This window comes from Cavia porcellus, unplaced genomic scaffold, assembly GCF_034190915.1.
Source record: "Cavia porcellus strain 051 isolate PalLab524CR breed Dunkin Hartley unplaced genomic scaffold, mCavPor4.1 scaffold_5, whole genome shotgun sequence".
NCBI lineage: Eukaryota > Metazoa > Chordata > Mammalia > Rodentia > Caviidae > Cavia > Cavia porcellus.
In genome coordinates this window covers 27,620,079-27,636,871 of record NW_026947488.1, presented here as the reverse complement: position 1 = coordinate 27,636,871, position 16,793 = coordinate 27,620,079, and the positions used below count along the sequence as shown (strand labels likewise).

The following is a 16,793-nucleotide window of genomic DNA, read 5'->3' as shown; positions in this document are numbered from 1 at the left end:
GTCAGAGCTCTATTAAGACCCTGAAGCTGAGGCTGCCAGCTGGGGAAGCATACCCACTTGTTTGCCTCGGTGTATACCAAAAGTTGCATTTTTCACTTTGGGACTCTACACACTAATCTGATGAATACATACATATATGTACATAAAAATATATAAATCTGGGGGTGTGATTTTTGGTCTGTGGGTATTTGTTATTTCAGTTTGGGGGGTGAATTTTGGAGTTTTTTGGTTTTGGTTTTTAGGGCTGTTTTGCTACCAGAAATAAAACTCAGGACCTCATGCTTGCCATGCAGGCACTGTGTCACTGAGCTATATCCCCAGCCCTCGTTATTTTAGTTTTGAGACAAGATTACACTGAGGTGCCCAGGTTACGGTTGAATTTATGCTCTTTCTGCCTCAGCCTCTCAGAATGCTGGAATAACAAGCATGTGCCACTGCCAACAGCAAGTTCTGTTTTTAAATGAACAACAATACTGGATATAGAGGTGCATGCCTGTAATCCCAGCACTGGGAGATTCAAGCAAGAGGATCACTGAACTTGAGGCCAGCATGCGCTACAAATTCAAGGTCAGCCTGAATTGTATAGTAAAATCCTGTCTCAAACAAACACAAGATACTATGAATATGAAAATGTAGTTCTGGGGGCTGGGGATTTAGCTCAGCGGTGTAAGCACCTGCCTTGCAAGCAGGCGGTCGTGAGTTCAATCCCCGGTACCGATAAAAATGAAAAAGACAAAAAAAAAAAAGAAAATGTAGTTCTTTCAAACTTCTCCTTTTTTCTTTCCCCAACTTATAGAATTGGGGGGTTTTGTTTGCTATTTATTTTTGAGGTACGTGGTATTGAACCAGGGCAATCACATTAAACTCCATTCTTAGCCCTTTAATTTTTTTATTTTTGTTATAATGTCTCACTAAGTTGTCCAGGCTCAACTTAGGCTTGCAGAAATATATCTTCTACTGTTTCTGTATTAACAGCCACTCTTTTTTTTTTTTTTTTTTTTTTTTTTTTTTTGTCTTTTTCCTTTTTATCGGTACCAGGGATTGAACTCATGACTTCCTGCTTGTAAGGCAGGCGCTTATGCCGCTGAGCTAAATCCCCAGCCCTTAACAGCCACTCTTATCAGTACCTGGATTTACCTGTTTATCTTAATTTTACATCTGTGTTGTGTGTGTGTGCGTGTGCGTGTGTTTATGTCTGTTTTTGGAGAAACAACCCAGGGCCTCTTGCATTCCAGACAAGCATTCTACACTACCTCCCCGGCCTTCTGTGTTTAACTATATTGTTCTCCAAAGAAGAATGTGGCCTTGGCTAAGAGAATGAGTTCTGGATCTGGCTTGTGTAGATTTAAGTCCCAGCTCTCCGTTTAGATTGTGTCTTTAAGAAACTGTACTTACAAGCAGTTCACAAAGTGGCCTGTAGGTACCCTATCCCAGAAAGGTCACTTTCCAAAATTCGGCAAGGATGAAGGGGCTAAGTTTTCATTGACTTAGTGTTGGGCCAGAAGAGGTGATTCTTCTCCATTTCATCCATAAATTCTCCTTGATGTTTAACTTATGTCCCTAGAGTTTCTCCTTCATCTTGTGAGAAACTTTCTAGTAGCCTTGGGCTAGAGGTTGGAAACCCTGACCATTTAGTCTATGCCTCTCTCTTACTGGCATTGCACCCGCAAGGAACCAGTCTCCTCCTCTGTACCATGCAGGTTGCAGCTTCTGTCCTTGGCTTGGCAGTTTTTAGAAAAGTAAAGTGAAGGTATGAGTGGACACAGTGCCCTAGTTACTGTGTAATCTGTAGCAGCTCCTCACACAGCACAGGCCCTTACCTAGGCTTCTTCCTGTAGTGCCTGGGAGTGGAGGGACATGGGAGAGGTCCTCTTGCCTCTCATACAGGGCTTGTTCTGTCTCCCTCCTCCTTGACTTTGCTAGCAACATTATGGGTTAGCAACCAAACATAAAATGGGGTCTTTTCTCCTTTGGTCCATAATTGCAGCAAAGTCAGGGAGGTATGAGATAGGTCCCAAGGATTTTCATTCTTGTCTTTTATTGGTACATATTTATCCTACATAATGATTACATTTGGTACTGATTTTTGACAAGTCCTTGTAGTTTAGGGGTTTGCTTTTTTGAGACATGATCTCACTATGCAGTTTAGGCTGATCTTGATCTGACTATGTACCTCAGGCTGGCCTTGTATTCATGGTGATGCTTCTGTCTCAGTCTCCCAAGTGCTGGCATTACAAATGGACACTACCATATCTAGCGAAGCACCAGTAGTTCTGGTATACCATAAGTGAGTCTTGAACCACATTGGGAGTGGTACTGACATAACTAGTGCTTTCTGCTTTACAAAGGAACTTTTTTTTAATTTATTTTATTTTTGGTTTCTTGACACAGTCTCACTGTACAGTTCATGCTGACCTTGAACTCAATATATACCATCTTTCTGCCACAACCTGCTGAGTTCTGGGATTGCAGGCATGCACTTTAAATTCATCCTTTCTTTCCTGGGATTTTTGGGTGTGTGTGTGTGTGTGTGTGTGTGTGTGTGTGTGTGTGTGTGTCAGAGAGAGAGATAGAGAGTCCTGCTATGCAGTTCAGACTGGACTTAAACTCACTACGTATCCCAGGTTGGCCTCATACTCATGGCAACCCTCCTGCACCAGCCTCCCAAGTGCACCATCACACATGGTATTGAAATCATATTTCTGACTTTTGTTACCACAGCTAAGATTAATAACTTTCTCATTAACCACAGAGGACTGAGTGGTCAAGACTGTTCTTGTTGGTTTAAGAAAGATTGATTTGAAGTGTGACTGCAAGAGTAACTTTTTGTCTTATGCTATTTTAAAAAAAAAGGCTGGCTTTCACAATACTGTCTAGTTTGGCCTTGAATACCTGGACTCAAGTGATCCTCCTGCCTCAGCCTCCTGAGTATCTGAGACTGCACCCAGCTTTGTCTTACATCTTGGCCCCTCTCCCTCCGCCCCCCATCTCTCCTAGTTAGGGAAAAGCTAAGAAGACGCCAACATGAAACTCTGCTTTTTACCTCAGACTCTCTGACACTGACCACACTATCTTTGCATTTCTGTGAGCCTGCCTCTTTGGAGCTGTTTACTTTATTTTACTGTATTTCATAAATCTTGAATTGAGTGATTTTAAAAATGGTGGCAGTCAGCCTGAATGAAAATACCAGAGATTTAATACTCTGACCCAGTCCAGTTATTCCACCCCTGAGCTATATCCCCATCCTCCCACCTCACAGACACTTCTTAAAATTTGAGATAAGGTCTCATTAAGTTGCCCTGGAAGTACTTGAACTTGCCATAGTCCTGCCTCAGCTTCCCTAAGTGATGGGATTATAGGTAGTATGCACTACTGTTGTCCGTTTTTAACCCAGTTCTGAGATGTCCTTAAGTGACAACATTTTGCCAAAACACTATTAGGGACAGCTTACTAGACTGGACAGAAGAAAACTCTTTGGAACGCAGTTTGCTAAAGGTTCTGCATACATCACATAAGAATTCTATCTTCCCCCATTTTGACCCTCTGGTGGTGGGGGGGAGGGTGTTTGCAGGTTTTGATGGTTCTTAGAGTATATTCCTGAGAAGCCTGTGTTAGAAGGGAATCTGCAGTTATCTTAAATGTGCTTTGAGATCACACTTGTACAGAGTATCACAACATTAGGAGTTCCAGGTCACAGACTTTGCATAGCCCCTCAGTCATTTTATAGCCTTAGCACATCTGGGCCTGTTTCCCATCTGTGCAGTGCAAGAGGTGGTGGAGAGGGCAAATCCTATCATTTTTCATTCTGTACACAGGGCAGGCAGAGGTCTTTCTTCAGTGTATAACGTACACCCAGGCCTCTCTGATTGGCTTCTGACATCTTTGCATCCTTGTGGGCAAGAGGACCGGCTGCCAGGTCTTTCCCAGTGGCTGTATCTAGCCAGGACTATAAAGCATTTCTCAGGGCTGAGGATTTAGCTTAGCGGTACAGCGCCTGCTTGGGAAGTGTAAGGTCATGAGTTCGATCCCTGGTACCCAAAAAAAAAAAAGCTTTTCTCTTAGCAGTGTGTCCTGGAGCCCTGGGATGCAAATTCTCATGTGAGTACTTGAATCTTCTTGGAACCTGTTATGGCTGCAGTGTGGCCACATTTATTATCTATACTTGTTCTTCTTAGATGACTTAGGGAGACATCAAATTGTCTGTGTACTACATTTTTGTATGTGTGTGTGGGTACCAGGAATTGATCTCAGGTCTTGTACTTGCCAGGCAGACACTGCTAAGCTATATCCCTAGTTCACTATTTCTGCTGTTGCTTTCATAGCTGCTATTTCAGTTGTCACCAAGCTTCACTTGGCTCATATCTCCTGCAATAGAATTTAAACATTCTTAACCAGTGTGCTGATCCCAGTGGTTTCTGCTAGTCCCTACAAGAACCTGCCCCACTGAGAAAATACAAGTAGTGAGAAAACTCCCTGAGCTAGGCTTTTAGGCCCCTGAGTGGGTAGTGGTCCTAGGGACAGGCCTACAGTTTTCCCTTGTTACCATGCCATCTATGAAAAATCAGGTCAGCAAAAGAAATAGGCACAGAGGACAAAGGAAAGAGCAACACATCCAGTTCCCTTCTCTCCACTCATCCTGCTTCCAGGACAGATGACTTTTTGGAAAAATTAGCTTTGCCTGTATTCCCTTAAAAGTCTTATTAAAACATCAGGTATTGGGGGCTAGGGATTTAGCTCAGTGGCATAAGCACCTGCCTTGCAAGCAGGCAGTTGTGAGTTCAATCCCCAGTACTGATAAAAAGAAAAAAAAAAGTGTAAAAAAAAAAAATTAGGTATCATCACTAAAAACAGTGATGATTGTTCTTTTAATGGGATGATTGTTCTTTTTAATGGGAGAACAAGAGAAAATATTTAAGCACATGAATGGATGTGTACAAGTGCGTGGTCGTGAGTTCGATCCCTGGTACCAATAAAAAAAAAAAATACACCATGGTAAATGAATGGATGTATGGTCTTAGGATAATATCTATGGCAGAGGGACCCTGGGAAAGAGTTTGGTTTGGTTTCTGAGGCCAAAAAAGATGAGTCTGTGCCTTATGCAGGAGATAAGGACCACCCTGCACAGGCTAGTATTGGGCAAGGCGTCTTCACATAATGCCTTTGTCTTGCTGTCCCACGAATAGGTAGCTTTCCTATTGTACAGGTGAAGGGTATTGAGTGGAGGAGTGTCCATGTTAAACCACAAGAAAGGCAGAATTCAGCCACAGGTAGGTAGTGCCAAACCCCTGCTCTACCATGTAAGTGACAATTAATAGTGAGGTGCCTACAGCTTGATCCCAGCAATCACTAACCTATGCTTCTGTCTTGCAGAATTGCTGGAACTGTGGCCGCAAAGCTAGTGAGACATGCAGTGGCTGCAATATTGCACGGTACTGCGGCTCTTTCTGCCAACACAAGGACTGGGAACGGCACCACCGCCTCTGTGGCCAGAGCCTTCATGGCCAGAGTCCCCACAACCAGAACCGGCCACTGCTGCCCGGAGGAAGGAGCTCCTCAGTCAGATCCACTGACTGCAGCGTGCCCAGCCCAGCCCTGGACAAGACCTCAGCCACCACCTCACGTTCCTCAACACCTGCCTCTGTGACAGCCATCGACACCAATGGACTCTGAGCCCAACTCCACTAATCCTGAGGACCATTCCACGCAAACAGATCATTGCATGGGGGTTGGCTGTTGGAACATGTAGCTGTTGGGTCATCAGCAGGAAATGAAGTAGCAACAGGAAGCATCCAAGCAACTCCCCCTGGCCTCTCTGGGACTTGCCATCTGTGTCCTTGGTGGAACCAGTGTGACGTTCTCTGAAAATAGGCAGCGTATTGGAGCGATCTCCTCCGTGGGTTTCTGGTGTGCTCCTCTCCCAGTGAAACAACCCTCTGCCTTTGCTGTGTAGGTCACCAGCTCCCCTTGCCTCTGAGTCAGCAAACTGTCAGTGTGCCCAGCCAGGCTGGCAGCAGCTTACCTACCGACAGTCCTCACACAGTGGAAGCCTGAAGGCTGGCAGCAGGCTGAGGAGGAGGTCCCCTTTCCCCTGAACAGCTCTTGAGCCCTATTTCTACCTTCAAGCAAGTGATGCTGATTGGCCTCTTGGGGACTTGAGTAGCAGAAAGCAGTACTCAGGACTCCCTCCTCAACCCTACTGTTCCGACTTGGGAAGAAGCCCAGAAACAACAGGAAAGAAACCGCCACTTTAATAAAAGCACCATAATAAAAAGAAATAAGTAAATTTTCCCCATGCATCACAGATCATTTTGGACAAGATTTTCCAACCTAACTGGCTACTTTAGTTTGGAACCCATTTTTGTCCCCTCTTTCACTTGATTTTGCTTCTGCAGAAATTATTTTCCAGCACGTGGATTGATCCAAGAGAGAGAGACTCCATTCTGTTAGTCTTTCCTCTCTGAGCATGTTGGCCAGACTCGCATCATCCAGTTACTCAATGGATCATCTCTTTGAAATGCAGAACCCTCTGCCACTGCTTGGCTCTTTGCCCAGTCATCGTATCTGTGACCTTTTATCTCTCAGACCACACATGTCTGGTCCACCATGACATCTGCTCATCAGCCCTGTTGGCCCCTGTACACTACAATTGTCCCACTGATGTGCTGTGGTGTGTCAGCAGAACTTGCCCCACTTGTCAAGGCCTGGTCTCATCTGAGTAGTCCTCCCAGATCTGAAGGAATCCCTCATGACTTTATTCCTGCTATATTGATTCATTGTCAGGCACACTTTCCCTTCTCTAATGTTGTCTGAAACCTTACCCCCCCCTGAGCTCAGAATGATTCTTTGAAGTGTGGGAACCATTTACAGAAGCCTAGCAAATTTTTCTTCCCATTTCCAGGGATTTTTCTAGCTGCTTACTTGGCTATCTAAACATAACTTCACTGTACCCTTTGCAGAGTGTGGGGGCACTCTTGCCATTTAGGGAACCTAGGGTCCAACCCCATGGAGGCAGTTGAGGTGAGTTGGTGGCTCTGCCCCTGCTGGCCTGTGAAAGCCAGGATCAGATCACCAACCTCAGTGTACACTTGAGTCTCAAGTAAAAGCCCTTAGTTCGATAAAGAATGGGACCAACACAAGTGGCATTGTCCTTTCATACAGGTATATCTCACTTTAAAAACTTAAGTTCTCGATACACCTTGACCAAGGATTTTCAATTTCACAAAGAAGCTTGGGGCAGGGTATGATGGTATTTGCCTATAACCCTAATCCCAGCACTGTGGGGTTCTGAAGTAGGAGAACTGCAAGTTTGAGCACAGGCAGGGCGACTCAGTAATTTAGTGTGGTGCTGTCTTGGAATTAAAAAACAGGGCAGGGAGGGCAGGGCCACGGATAAAGCTTAGTGGCACAAGTGTCTGCCTGGCAATTGCAAGGTGCAGAGTTCAATTCCCAGTACCCAAAATAAAGTAGGATGAAAACAGGAGAGGGCACCGTGGCAGGTTGCTCAGTGTGAAGGCCCTAATTTCAATCCTCAGGATTCTTCCAAAAAGTGGGGTAGGGGCATTATTTTAGTTTAGGCTGGCCTCAAACTTTCACGAGTCCTGTTTCAGCCTCTCCCAGTGCTGGGATTACTACCACACCCAGCTAAAGCACCTGTAAAATATCTGTATTTCCAATATACAAGGCAAAGGGCCCAGAGAAAGAAAAGAGAATCATGTTCCTCTGCCAGGGAATACCTAAGACCCACTGTCTTCCAGTTGCAAGGTACGGCTGGGCCTCCCCAGACCCTTCTAGAGCCTCAGCAGCTGGGAGTGAATGGGGTTTAGCAAGCATGCAGTCAATGCCCAGACAGCACTTGGCCACATCCTGTGACACACAGGTATCTCCTGAAAAGGCCGGGGAATCTAAATTAATTAGAATAAGGTGTCTTATGGAGTACATTGAATCCGTCCCAGCTTGCTGTTTTTCATTAGTAAGTTGAATGAACACCTTACATGTTTTCTTCATTGGCACCAAGACCAGCCAGGGTTGCTCAGGGTTTTTTGGGGTTTTTGTTTTGTTTTGTTTTTAACTGGTTGGAATAAAGAGCCAAAACCAACAAAATATTTATCAGAGACCAACAGTAATTTCTACAGCTAAGATTCCGGTTACAGGACCTGCCCTACTGTTGTGAAAGTCTTTACAAAGCTATTCTAGACTGCTTTTCTGTGTGCTGTCCAGAGGCCCCTGCAGCTCTAGGCAGCATCCCCACAGTTGAGTGCTCGGGCCTCATGCTGTGCTACTAGTAAGGTCACACACATGTCACTTGGGCACCTGTCCAGAGCTGTCTCTTTAAAATTAAGGAATCCTTTTCTCCAACTTGGTTCTAAAATTCTCCAGCACCCCAGCCAGGAGGAGCAGCTGCACCTGGGATGAGGTGGGCAGCTAGAGAGGTAGAAAGAGGTCCTACACCATCATTTAGCCTCCGGTCTTTGCTGGCGCCACTCCAGCTGCAAGGTTGGGATGCATATACTTTGCACTCTCACTTACATTATCCTAGAACCCAAAGCAAGAGCATATTCAGAATGTGAGGCCAGCACTCAGCATCACCCACTGAAGGACACTGGGAGTGCAGGGACCTCAGTCCTCCGCTAAGTGAGGACTGGCAGGAGCCAGAGAACACCAAAGGTGGCCAATGTTGGACCACCTTTAAATGTCCCAAAGGGCCAGGCCTAGTGGCACACACCTCTAATCCCAGCATTTTGGGGGCTAAGGTAAGGGATCACAGCAAGTCAGAGGCCAGCCTGGGTTTCTTAGTGAGTTCAAGGACAGTCTAAAACACATAGTGAGACTCTGTCCCAAAAAGTGTCCTGGGAGATGCTTGAAGGTAGGATATTACTCTCGTCATTATTGCCCTGGACTCCACTTAACCTGCATCGTGCCTCATGCATTGGGAAAGAAATTCAAAGCCACCTTGGGAACAGGCAGTCCAACCTACAAGGTTTGAGACTCTGCCTTTGAGGTTCCCTGCAGCTCCAAGGCGATGGCCCCAGCAGATGTCAGGCAGTCAGGTAAGCATAGGCTGAGTGAATCTTTCCTAGGGCACTGTGGAGTCCTGTGTCTGCCAATGAGTATGCACCTGGAAATGACGCAATTACCAACCACTTGTCCACACCTAACATTGACTGCTATCCTCCGCAGTGTGGGCTCCTTTGGGCTTCTGGGCCAGTTGGCTCACCAAGAGCTCATCACCAATGGAAAGTCTGCCATTTGCTTTGTACAATCCTGTCCCAAGGTTGAAGTGATCCCCAGCCTTCACACGCTCATAAAGGATGCAGGTAGTTCTGGAAGGTACCTCAGCAAATGTGTTTGAAGATTCAGCAGCACATTTAAATTGTATGGTAGTGAGTTCTCCAGACAGCATAAAGAATGACTAAGGTGGCCATTTTTCCTTGACACTGTAGAAGGGATGAGGACTAAAGAAATCATTCCAAAGAGGACAACTTGGAGCCTTTCTTTAGAGCCAGACTAAAACTATAGTATCCAGGCTCCCTAATCATGAGACCAACCCTTTTTCTTAGAGGATTTTTAGCTCGCTGAAAAGAGAACTGAGTGGTCGTGTATTTGAAACAAATTGAGAAAAGTCCAAAGGACCTGGGCTGATGGTCGGCGGTCAGAGAAGAGCCCCACCCAGGCTGGGCTGGACACGGCCAGCTGCTCAGCAGGTCCCTTCCCACTCTTGGGTGTAGCTCTCATGAAACCAAATGCTGGCCACCTGCCTGTTGCCCCCAGGCATTGACAGGCTCACTCCAAAGACAATGGGGCAGATGACTTTCCCATCATGAGGGAGGACAAGTTGGCAGGCCTGAAAGCTGGATGGACTGAGAACTCACTACCCCTTCACACCCCAAGATGGCATTTCTCAAGCAGACCCCATCTGATCAGACCTCCAGCTGCCCAGCTCATACTCATTGATGCTTACACCAAATATGGTACTGCAGCTGATATTTGGGGCAACCCTGCCCTGCCTTGGAGTTGGCAGAGAGTAGCAGCAGCAATAAGCATTCAGTGAACGGTTGAAAGAGCTGTTGAGCTAAGAGGCCTTTAGGGGCTTAGTGACTTTCAGGGTTCCTCATAGCCCTCAAAGGCTTTGTCTGTGAAAGAAAGCCAGTAGTGTCCGATGAGAAAACTGAGCCTCCATTCGTGGTTTTCAAAGGGGGATGATGAATGTGAAACCACCGCAGGATGCGCTAGAGTCCGGTTTTTCTGTGCTTTGTCATTTTACTGATAGGAACTTTTGTTACTTAACTCTGTATAACTTATTTAATGTACTGTATAAATGAACCAAAACCATTAAATATGTATTTAGTTTGTTCTACTTAGTCAATAAAAGGCTATATTCCTTTTCTGACTCAAGCTGGCCGCGGCCTGGGAGGGAAGATGTGCACGGAGCACCTTACCCCCAGGACTATGGATCCCCCTCCACTGGTTCCCATGTCTCTTGGGAGAGGGGCTCTAACTGTTCCTTCTGTGGCCTGAAGGGGCTGAAAGCAGAAAGCAGGAGGTGGGCAGCCAAGGAAATGGCTCCTGGCAGGAGCCTTACACACGTGCAGCCAGAGTTGGGAAGAGGATGACCAAGCTGGCTGTCATGTGCCAACTTGGCACAACATTTTAGATGCTCCAGGTTCCTTTTCTCCAATGATCGGGGGAGGGAGCTGTGGATGGAACCTAGGCCCTTGAGCAAGGGAAGTATGTTACCAAGGAGTTACACCCCCAAGTTTTTATTTTGAGACTAAGTTCTTTCTAAACTACCCAGGCTAGGCAGCAACCTGCACTCCTGCCTCATCCTTCTGAGTAACTACACTTAAAGGCATACACCAACGTGCCTGAATTTTAATCATTTTTTGTGGGCTTCTTTGTTTTGGTGTATTTCGTTTGTTTTTGTCTTTTTGAGACAGGGTTTTGCTATGCACTTCAGGCTGACCTTGAACTCACTTTGTAGCCCAGGCTAGCCTCAACTCATAGGGATCCTTCTGCCTCAGTTTTTGAGTATTGGGATTACAGGTGTGTGCCACCACACCCAACTCTTGGGTTCTTCTATGTATTGCAGGCTGACCTTGAACTCACCATATAGCCTAGGCTGACCCTGAACTCTCAGCAGTCCTGCCTTGGCCTTCCCAGTGCTGGGATTATAGGTGTGTGCCACCATGCCCTGCTTTCCTTATGATATACTTGTTAACATATTTGAACTTGGGTATTTGCTTGTGTCCTTTTTTCACTGATGTTAAATCCTAATTTAACTGTTGCCTTTACATTTACTTGCTAAATGATCGCATCATTTGAGACCATGATTTTCTTCATACTTCCTTTCTTACTGGGGACAACTGACCTTTCATGTCTTCCATGTATGATATATTGAAGTAAACATCTCCCAAGTCCGTTATTTCCTTAGGATAGTTTTCCCAAGAAATACTAGTAATGAGCGTTTCTTGCATTCTTGAAAGTGTTCACTTTCACTAGGAAGCAGCATCTTGCAGTCCCTCTAGCAGCCTACAGGTAGATCATACTCCTGTGGCCCTGAGATCAGTGCAGAGGGACTGTGCACTAGCTGTCCTAGCTGTGTCTTAGCTGTCAGTCTGCTTAACTAGCCATGAGCTGAGCTCCAGTTCCCAAGCCCTGGACCCTGCCTCATGCCTGTTGCCTAAATACCTTTTGCTGCCCTTTGTGCTCTCCGCTGCCTTCCATCCACCTTTCCAGAGTGGCCCCACCCTAGGGCCTTACTGGCATCACCAGATTCCCAGGCTTTCCAGAATGCAGACTTTGAGTTGATTTGCGGGAGCGGGAGGCTGGTTGGCAACCTTGTTCCCCAGGGGCAATGTAGGGACTTAGCTGTGTTATCTTCTGTGTAGGTAGTGTAACCACTAGCCTTTCTCTATTGTGCTGAGTTCCCCCCACGAGGAGCAGTGACAGAAGCCCAGCTGTGGAACTGTACCTTAGCACAAGAGTTCTGTGTTTGTATAAGGCAGTTTGCCATTAAAATGGCAGGCTGAGTCACTTCATTACCACAAAATACCCAGATGCTAGATGAATTACAATAAATATACTTTTTACACTTTTTTTTTTCTTTTTATCAGTACTGGGGATTGAACGCAACGACTGTCTGCTTGCAAGGCAGGTGCTTATGCCGCTGAGCTAAATCACCAGCCCCAAAATATACTTTTTAACTGCATTGCTGAGATCACAGATGAGAAAATACAGGAATCCCCAAGGGCCAGAAATAAGGATAAGCGGATAAGCTCAAACCACAGAGATAGTTAAATACAAAAGAAGGAATCTTTGTGGCTTGGTGGTGGGGAGCGCTCTGAGCACTTAGTTTGTGAAACTGACTGCCTGGGCAAGAAGACAGTGAAAGGGCCCTGAGCCCTGGCTCCCTGCTCCCTGAAGGGCCCTGAGCCCTGGCTCCCTGCTCCCTGAAGGGCCCTGAGCCCTGGCTCCCTGCTCCCTGAAGGGCCCTGAGCCCTGGCTCCCTGCTCCCTGAAGGGCCCTGAGCCCTGGCTCCCTGCTCCCTGAAGGGCCCTGAGCCCTGGCTCCCTGCTCCCTGAAGGGCCCTGAGCCCTGGCTCCCTGCTCCCTGAAGGGCCCTGAGCCCTGGCTCCCTGCTCCCTGAAGGGCCCTGAGCCCTGGCTCCCTGCTCCCTGAAGGGCCCTGAGCCCTGGCTCCCTGCTCCCTGAAGCCTGTGAAAAGGCTGTCAGCAATGGAGCCAAGCCGGAGACCTCTCTGCCCCTGTGTGACAGCAGTAAGAGAGCCTCACCAGAGACTAACTCTAGGTCTGCTCTTTCCTAAGCCTGGGCATCAGGGTTTCAAGACTTCGGAGGTTAAAGAATTCCAGAACTGAGATATGATGGTTCTACGCTTGCACCTCCTGGTGTCTGGCTGAAGCAAAACTCCAAGCTTCAGAAGAAAATTATCCTTAAGTACCTTCAGGGCCCCTATACTAGTACATTTCAACTCTATTATAAGGGGTCAAGAAAAATTACCATTCAAGGAAATGAGCCACAACAAGCAAGAGTCAGCAGAAGCAATGATTAATTTAGATCCCAGGATTTCAGATATTGGAGCGATCAGATGCAAATTATATTCATTATGGTTATAATTCAAAATGATTATATTCATTAGAAACTTAGGAGGAGGGCCAGGAACTTAGCTCAGTGGTCTAAGCACCTGCCTGGCAAGCATGATGTTGTAAGTTTGATCCCTGGGACCATTAAAGAAAAAAAAACTTAGGAGGTGCTACAAAAAGAATAAAAAAGAGACTATGAAAGTGACTAAGTAGTTTTGAAGATAGAATTCCAAGCCCTGTGTGGTGGCACAGACCTGTAAACCTAGCAGTCAGAGACTGTGACAGAAGGATCCCAAATTCAAGATAAATGGAATTACATATCAAGTGCAAGGCCAGTCTGTACTACATAGCCACCATCATATAGAGAATTTGGGAAATGACAGTTGTCAGTACATCATTAAAAAGCAAATCAGATGAACCTAAAGTGGTTAGTGACACACTGTCAGATGACTGTGTCACTGAGATGGAAATGGTCAACTGCAGTTGTCTTGGAAGGGAAGTAGGGAAGGGAGAGCCCTTGCATATTCTATCAAGGATGGAGTCCTTAATTTGGGTTTCTGAATGTAAATTTAGGGAAAAGTTAGCATCTCAGGAGCAGCAAATGCAGCGATCTGAACTCACCATGCCCCTGTGCTTGTTTTTGACTGCTGATATGTCAAGTTGGTGGATTCAACATATCTGCCCCCTACCCTCCAACAGCCCTTCACGGTCCCTTGTTTCATTTCCTAGTCAGGCGCCCTCTGGTGGAAAAAAGTGGACTTGCTGCTTCCATCTAAAAGCCAGATTCCTATCTAGGATGACACGACTGCTACTTTTGCCCTCCTTTGTGCATTAGTCTTTTCTGAGAGGATTTGTTTCTGCTCCACGAATTCAAATAATATTCTCCGAGTACCTTCTTCGGAGTTCCAGAAATGATCAGGGTTTTGTTTCCCCCACCCCCAATCTTCCAAGCCCTCACACCCTCTGGCTTACTCTGGGCTCCCACCAGACCCAAAGCCAGGACTCTCTCCCTCCTTTTGTCCTAGCAGCCCCTGCATTTCCAGCAGCAGAGGATCTACTCGGCATTTTTCACTCTTGGCAACAAGTAGCTGCTGGTGCTGAGGAGGTCCCTGTTGTGCATCCAGGCAATGTACCTAACACTCTGTACTGAGCTGGCCATGCCTTGTGCCACTGGACTGTGGAGAAGGTGCAACCCCTAGCTGGGGCCAGGCACTCTGTGAATAAGGTTGCCCTCATGCCCTATTCCTCTCCCAGCCAATCTGTTTCTCCTTGAAGGTTTCTCTTTTTCCCTAGGATCCTGCATGGAGCCTTCATTTCAACTTGTTAGAAACCATCAAGGGGAATTGGCAGCAGGGCAATGGCCAACATCTAGGCTGCCACTCTCTCCAGCACCTGGCCTACCACTGGAGCAATCCCCAGGTCAGGTCTAGACGTGTGCAGCTGACTAATGTGAGGACGGTGGGGAGCTGGGGTGGGGTGGGGTGGGGTGGGAGGTGGCTCCAGCTTTAGGACCCTGCCTACACTGTCCTGGCTGCTGACATTAGCTCAGGATGTTTCATCTCCTAGCACCTGCCCAAAGCAAGGGCTGAAGAGCCACCCAGAGCAGTGCACTGTGGGCAAGACCGGAAAAGGTGACCTGGAGCTCATGGCTGGCCTGAAAAAGCCTTTCTGTAGTGGACAGAGGTAAGAGGGCCAGAAGGTGGTGACTGAAGTTACAGATGGCCTACCTCAGGCAAAAAGTGATTGAAAGGAGGCTGCACATATTGGGAGAGGGCTCATCAGGAAGGCCTTGCCTGCCAGGACGAGATACCAAGCTTGAATTCTGGGAGTATAACTCAGCTGTAGATCGCATGCTCAGTGTGCACACAGTGCCCTCGTACAGTAAAAGCCAAACCTGATACTGAAGAAAGTGGAGGTGCCTGGGATGTGGTCACCAAGGCAGTGTTCTGAGAGCCCCACTCCCTGGCTGCTGTATGGTCCTTGGTGGGCAGAGAGGAGCTGGTAGCCTAACGAAGGTACTTCTTCTTCCCAAAGGGTGTGCGCATGCAAAGGGGTAGCAGTAGTAGCCTGAGAAGATGGAGCTGAGCATAGGCTTGTGAGAGGAGACTCATCACAAACACCTGTCTGTGTCCTCGCTGCCCCAGTCAGCTCAGACCTGAGTCCTCCTGTGGCTGTGATTCCAGCCTCCATCTGTGTCTGTCCCCACACTCCGCAGACTCCCCTTCCTGAGCACCATGCAGCCCCCTCCTTACATGCCAGGTTCCCCTCCACGCCCCTGCAGACAGCAGTCTTCCTGCCCATTCGCCTCTCCAGTCCTCTCAGCATTCAAGGCTGAGACCAAATGATGTCTCCAAAGGCTTCTCCTGACCCTGCAGAATAGACGCCCCTTCTCCTGTACCATCTGTCCCAGCCTCCCAAGTCTTCAGCAAGGGAGGGAGGACACAGCAACTTATAAGGTGTTAGCCAGGAGTGATGGCTCAGCCTGTAATCTCAGAACTGGGGAGGCTGAGGCAGGAGGATTATTGTGAGTTGGAGGCCAACCTAGGGTATATAGTAAGTTCAAAGCCAGCCTGAACTACATGGTGAGACCCTGCCCCAAAACACCATAAGTAGTTAACGCTGCAAAGCAGGGTGCCTGGGCACCTGATTAAGGAGGCCTCCTGCACAGCAGGTGCTGGAAACGTCCACGGTTTGGTTTAAAGATGGCAATGGGAAGTCTGTTTCGTCTTGCAGTGCTGGGGATGAAACCCAGAGCCTCCTGCATACTAAGCATGTGCTGTACCACTGAGCTACACCCCAGCCCCAGTTTTTTAGTTTGAGATTTTTGGCTTGTTTTGTGGAACTGCAACACAGAACAGAGCACAGGACTAGTTCCCCCAGGGTGGGCTTTCTCTGTAACAGACACAATGAACCAGGGGCCTGGGATCCAAACCCTCCCAAGCCAGCCCAGTGCTCATGTGGGACAGGTGCTGGCAGCACATTCTGGGAACTGCCAGGAGTCTGGAGGTGAAAGTGGGCACCCTGGCACAGCACTGGCTAATGACCTACTAGGGATCCCCCACTCTGGGTCCCTGGCCTGGGCAGCCAGCCCAGGCAGAGAACTACATCCTGCAGGGGTCACCACAGAGAAACTGCAGGCAGGAGACACCGTGCCCAGAAGCCAGGCTCCTGCCCCCAGCCAGGAGCTGACCGCCCAGAGGGATTGGGAACCCTGTGGAAATGTTAGCGGCCTATCAGCTTTACCTGGCTTAAAGCTTGCTGTGGCTTCCTCAGGATGAAGCACCTCCTCAGGGGCACTGCCTTGCAGCCACACCAGCTCACGCCCCTCACCCCATGCTCAGCCTCAGAGACTCCCGACCCCAGACTCCCAGTCAAGGCCAGCTAACCCTCAAGGGGGTACATGGCTTCCATTTTCAGAGAACCACTTTAGAGGTCCCCGTTGGCCACCCAATAGTCTCTCACCCCAGGAGGGCTCCCTGAGGCTGGTAGGTCTAATGGCATTCTCCAGGATGATATTACTGGCAGTGGTGGTGACAAGTTCAACCTGGCAGGGTAGATCCTGTCTCAGGACGGGTCTTCCACAGGGATCTAGCCAAGCTCTTTAGAAGTCTGAGGAGGCTCCATGTGGGGTGAAGCTAGAACCCCTAGAAAATTTTAGACCATGTCATCCCCTTTCGCAGGCAGGACCCATAAGCAGG

The 16,793-nt window shown here is 47.7% G+C and overlaps 1 protein-coding gene across 6 annotated transcripts in view; it reads left to right on the top strand.

Moving 5' to 3' along the window:
- Positions 1-10,354, top strand: part of Cbfa2t2 (CBFA2/RUNX1 partner transcriptional co-repressor 2) — a 144,468-nt gene extending 134,114 nt beyond the window's left edge. For all 6 annotated transcript variants that reach the window (XM_005002722.4, XM_003467727.5, XM_063248509.1 and 3 more), the window contains one exon: positions 5,371-10,354. In XM_005002722.4, the coding sequence (XP_005002779.1) occupies positions 5,371-5,670 (300 nt within the window). In that variant the 3' untranslated portion in view covers positions 5,671-10,354. The remainder of the gene's footprint in view (positions 1-5,370) is intronic.
- Positions 10,355-16,793: the final 6,439 nt, after the last annotated feature.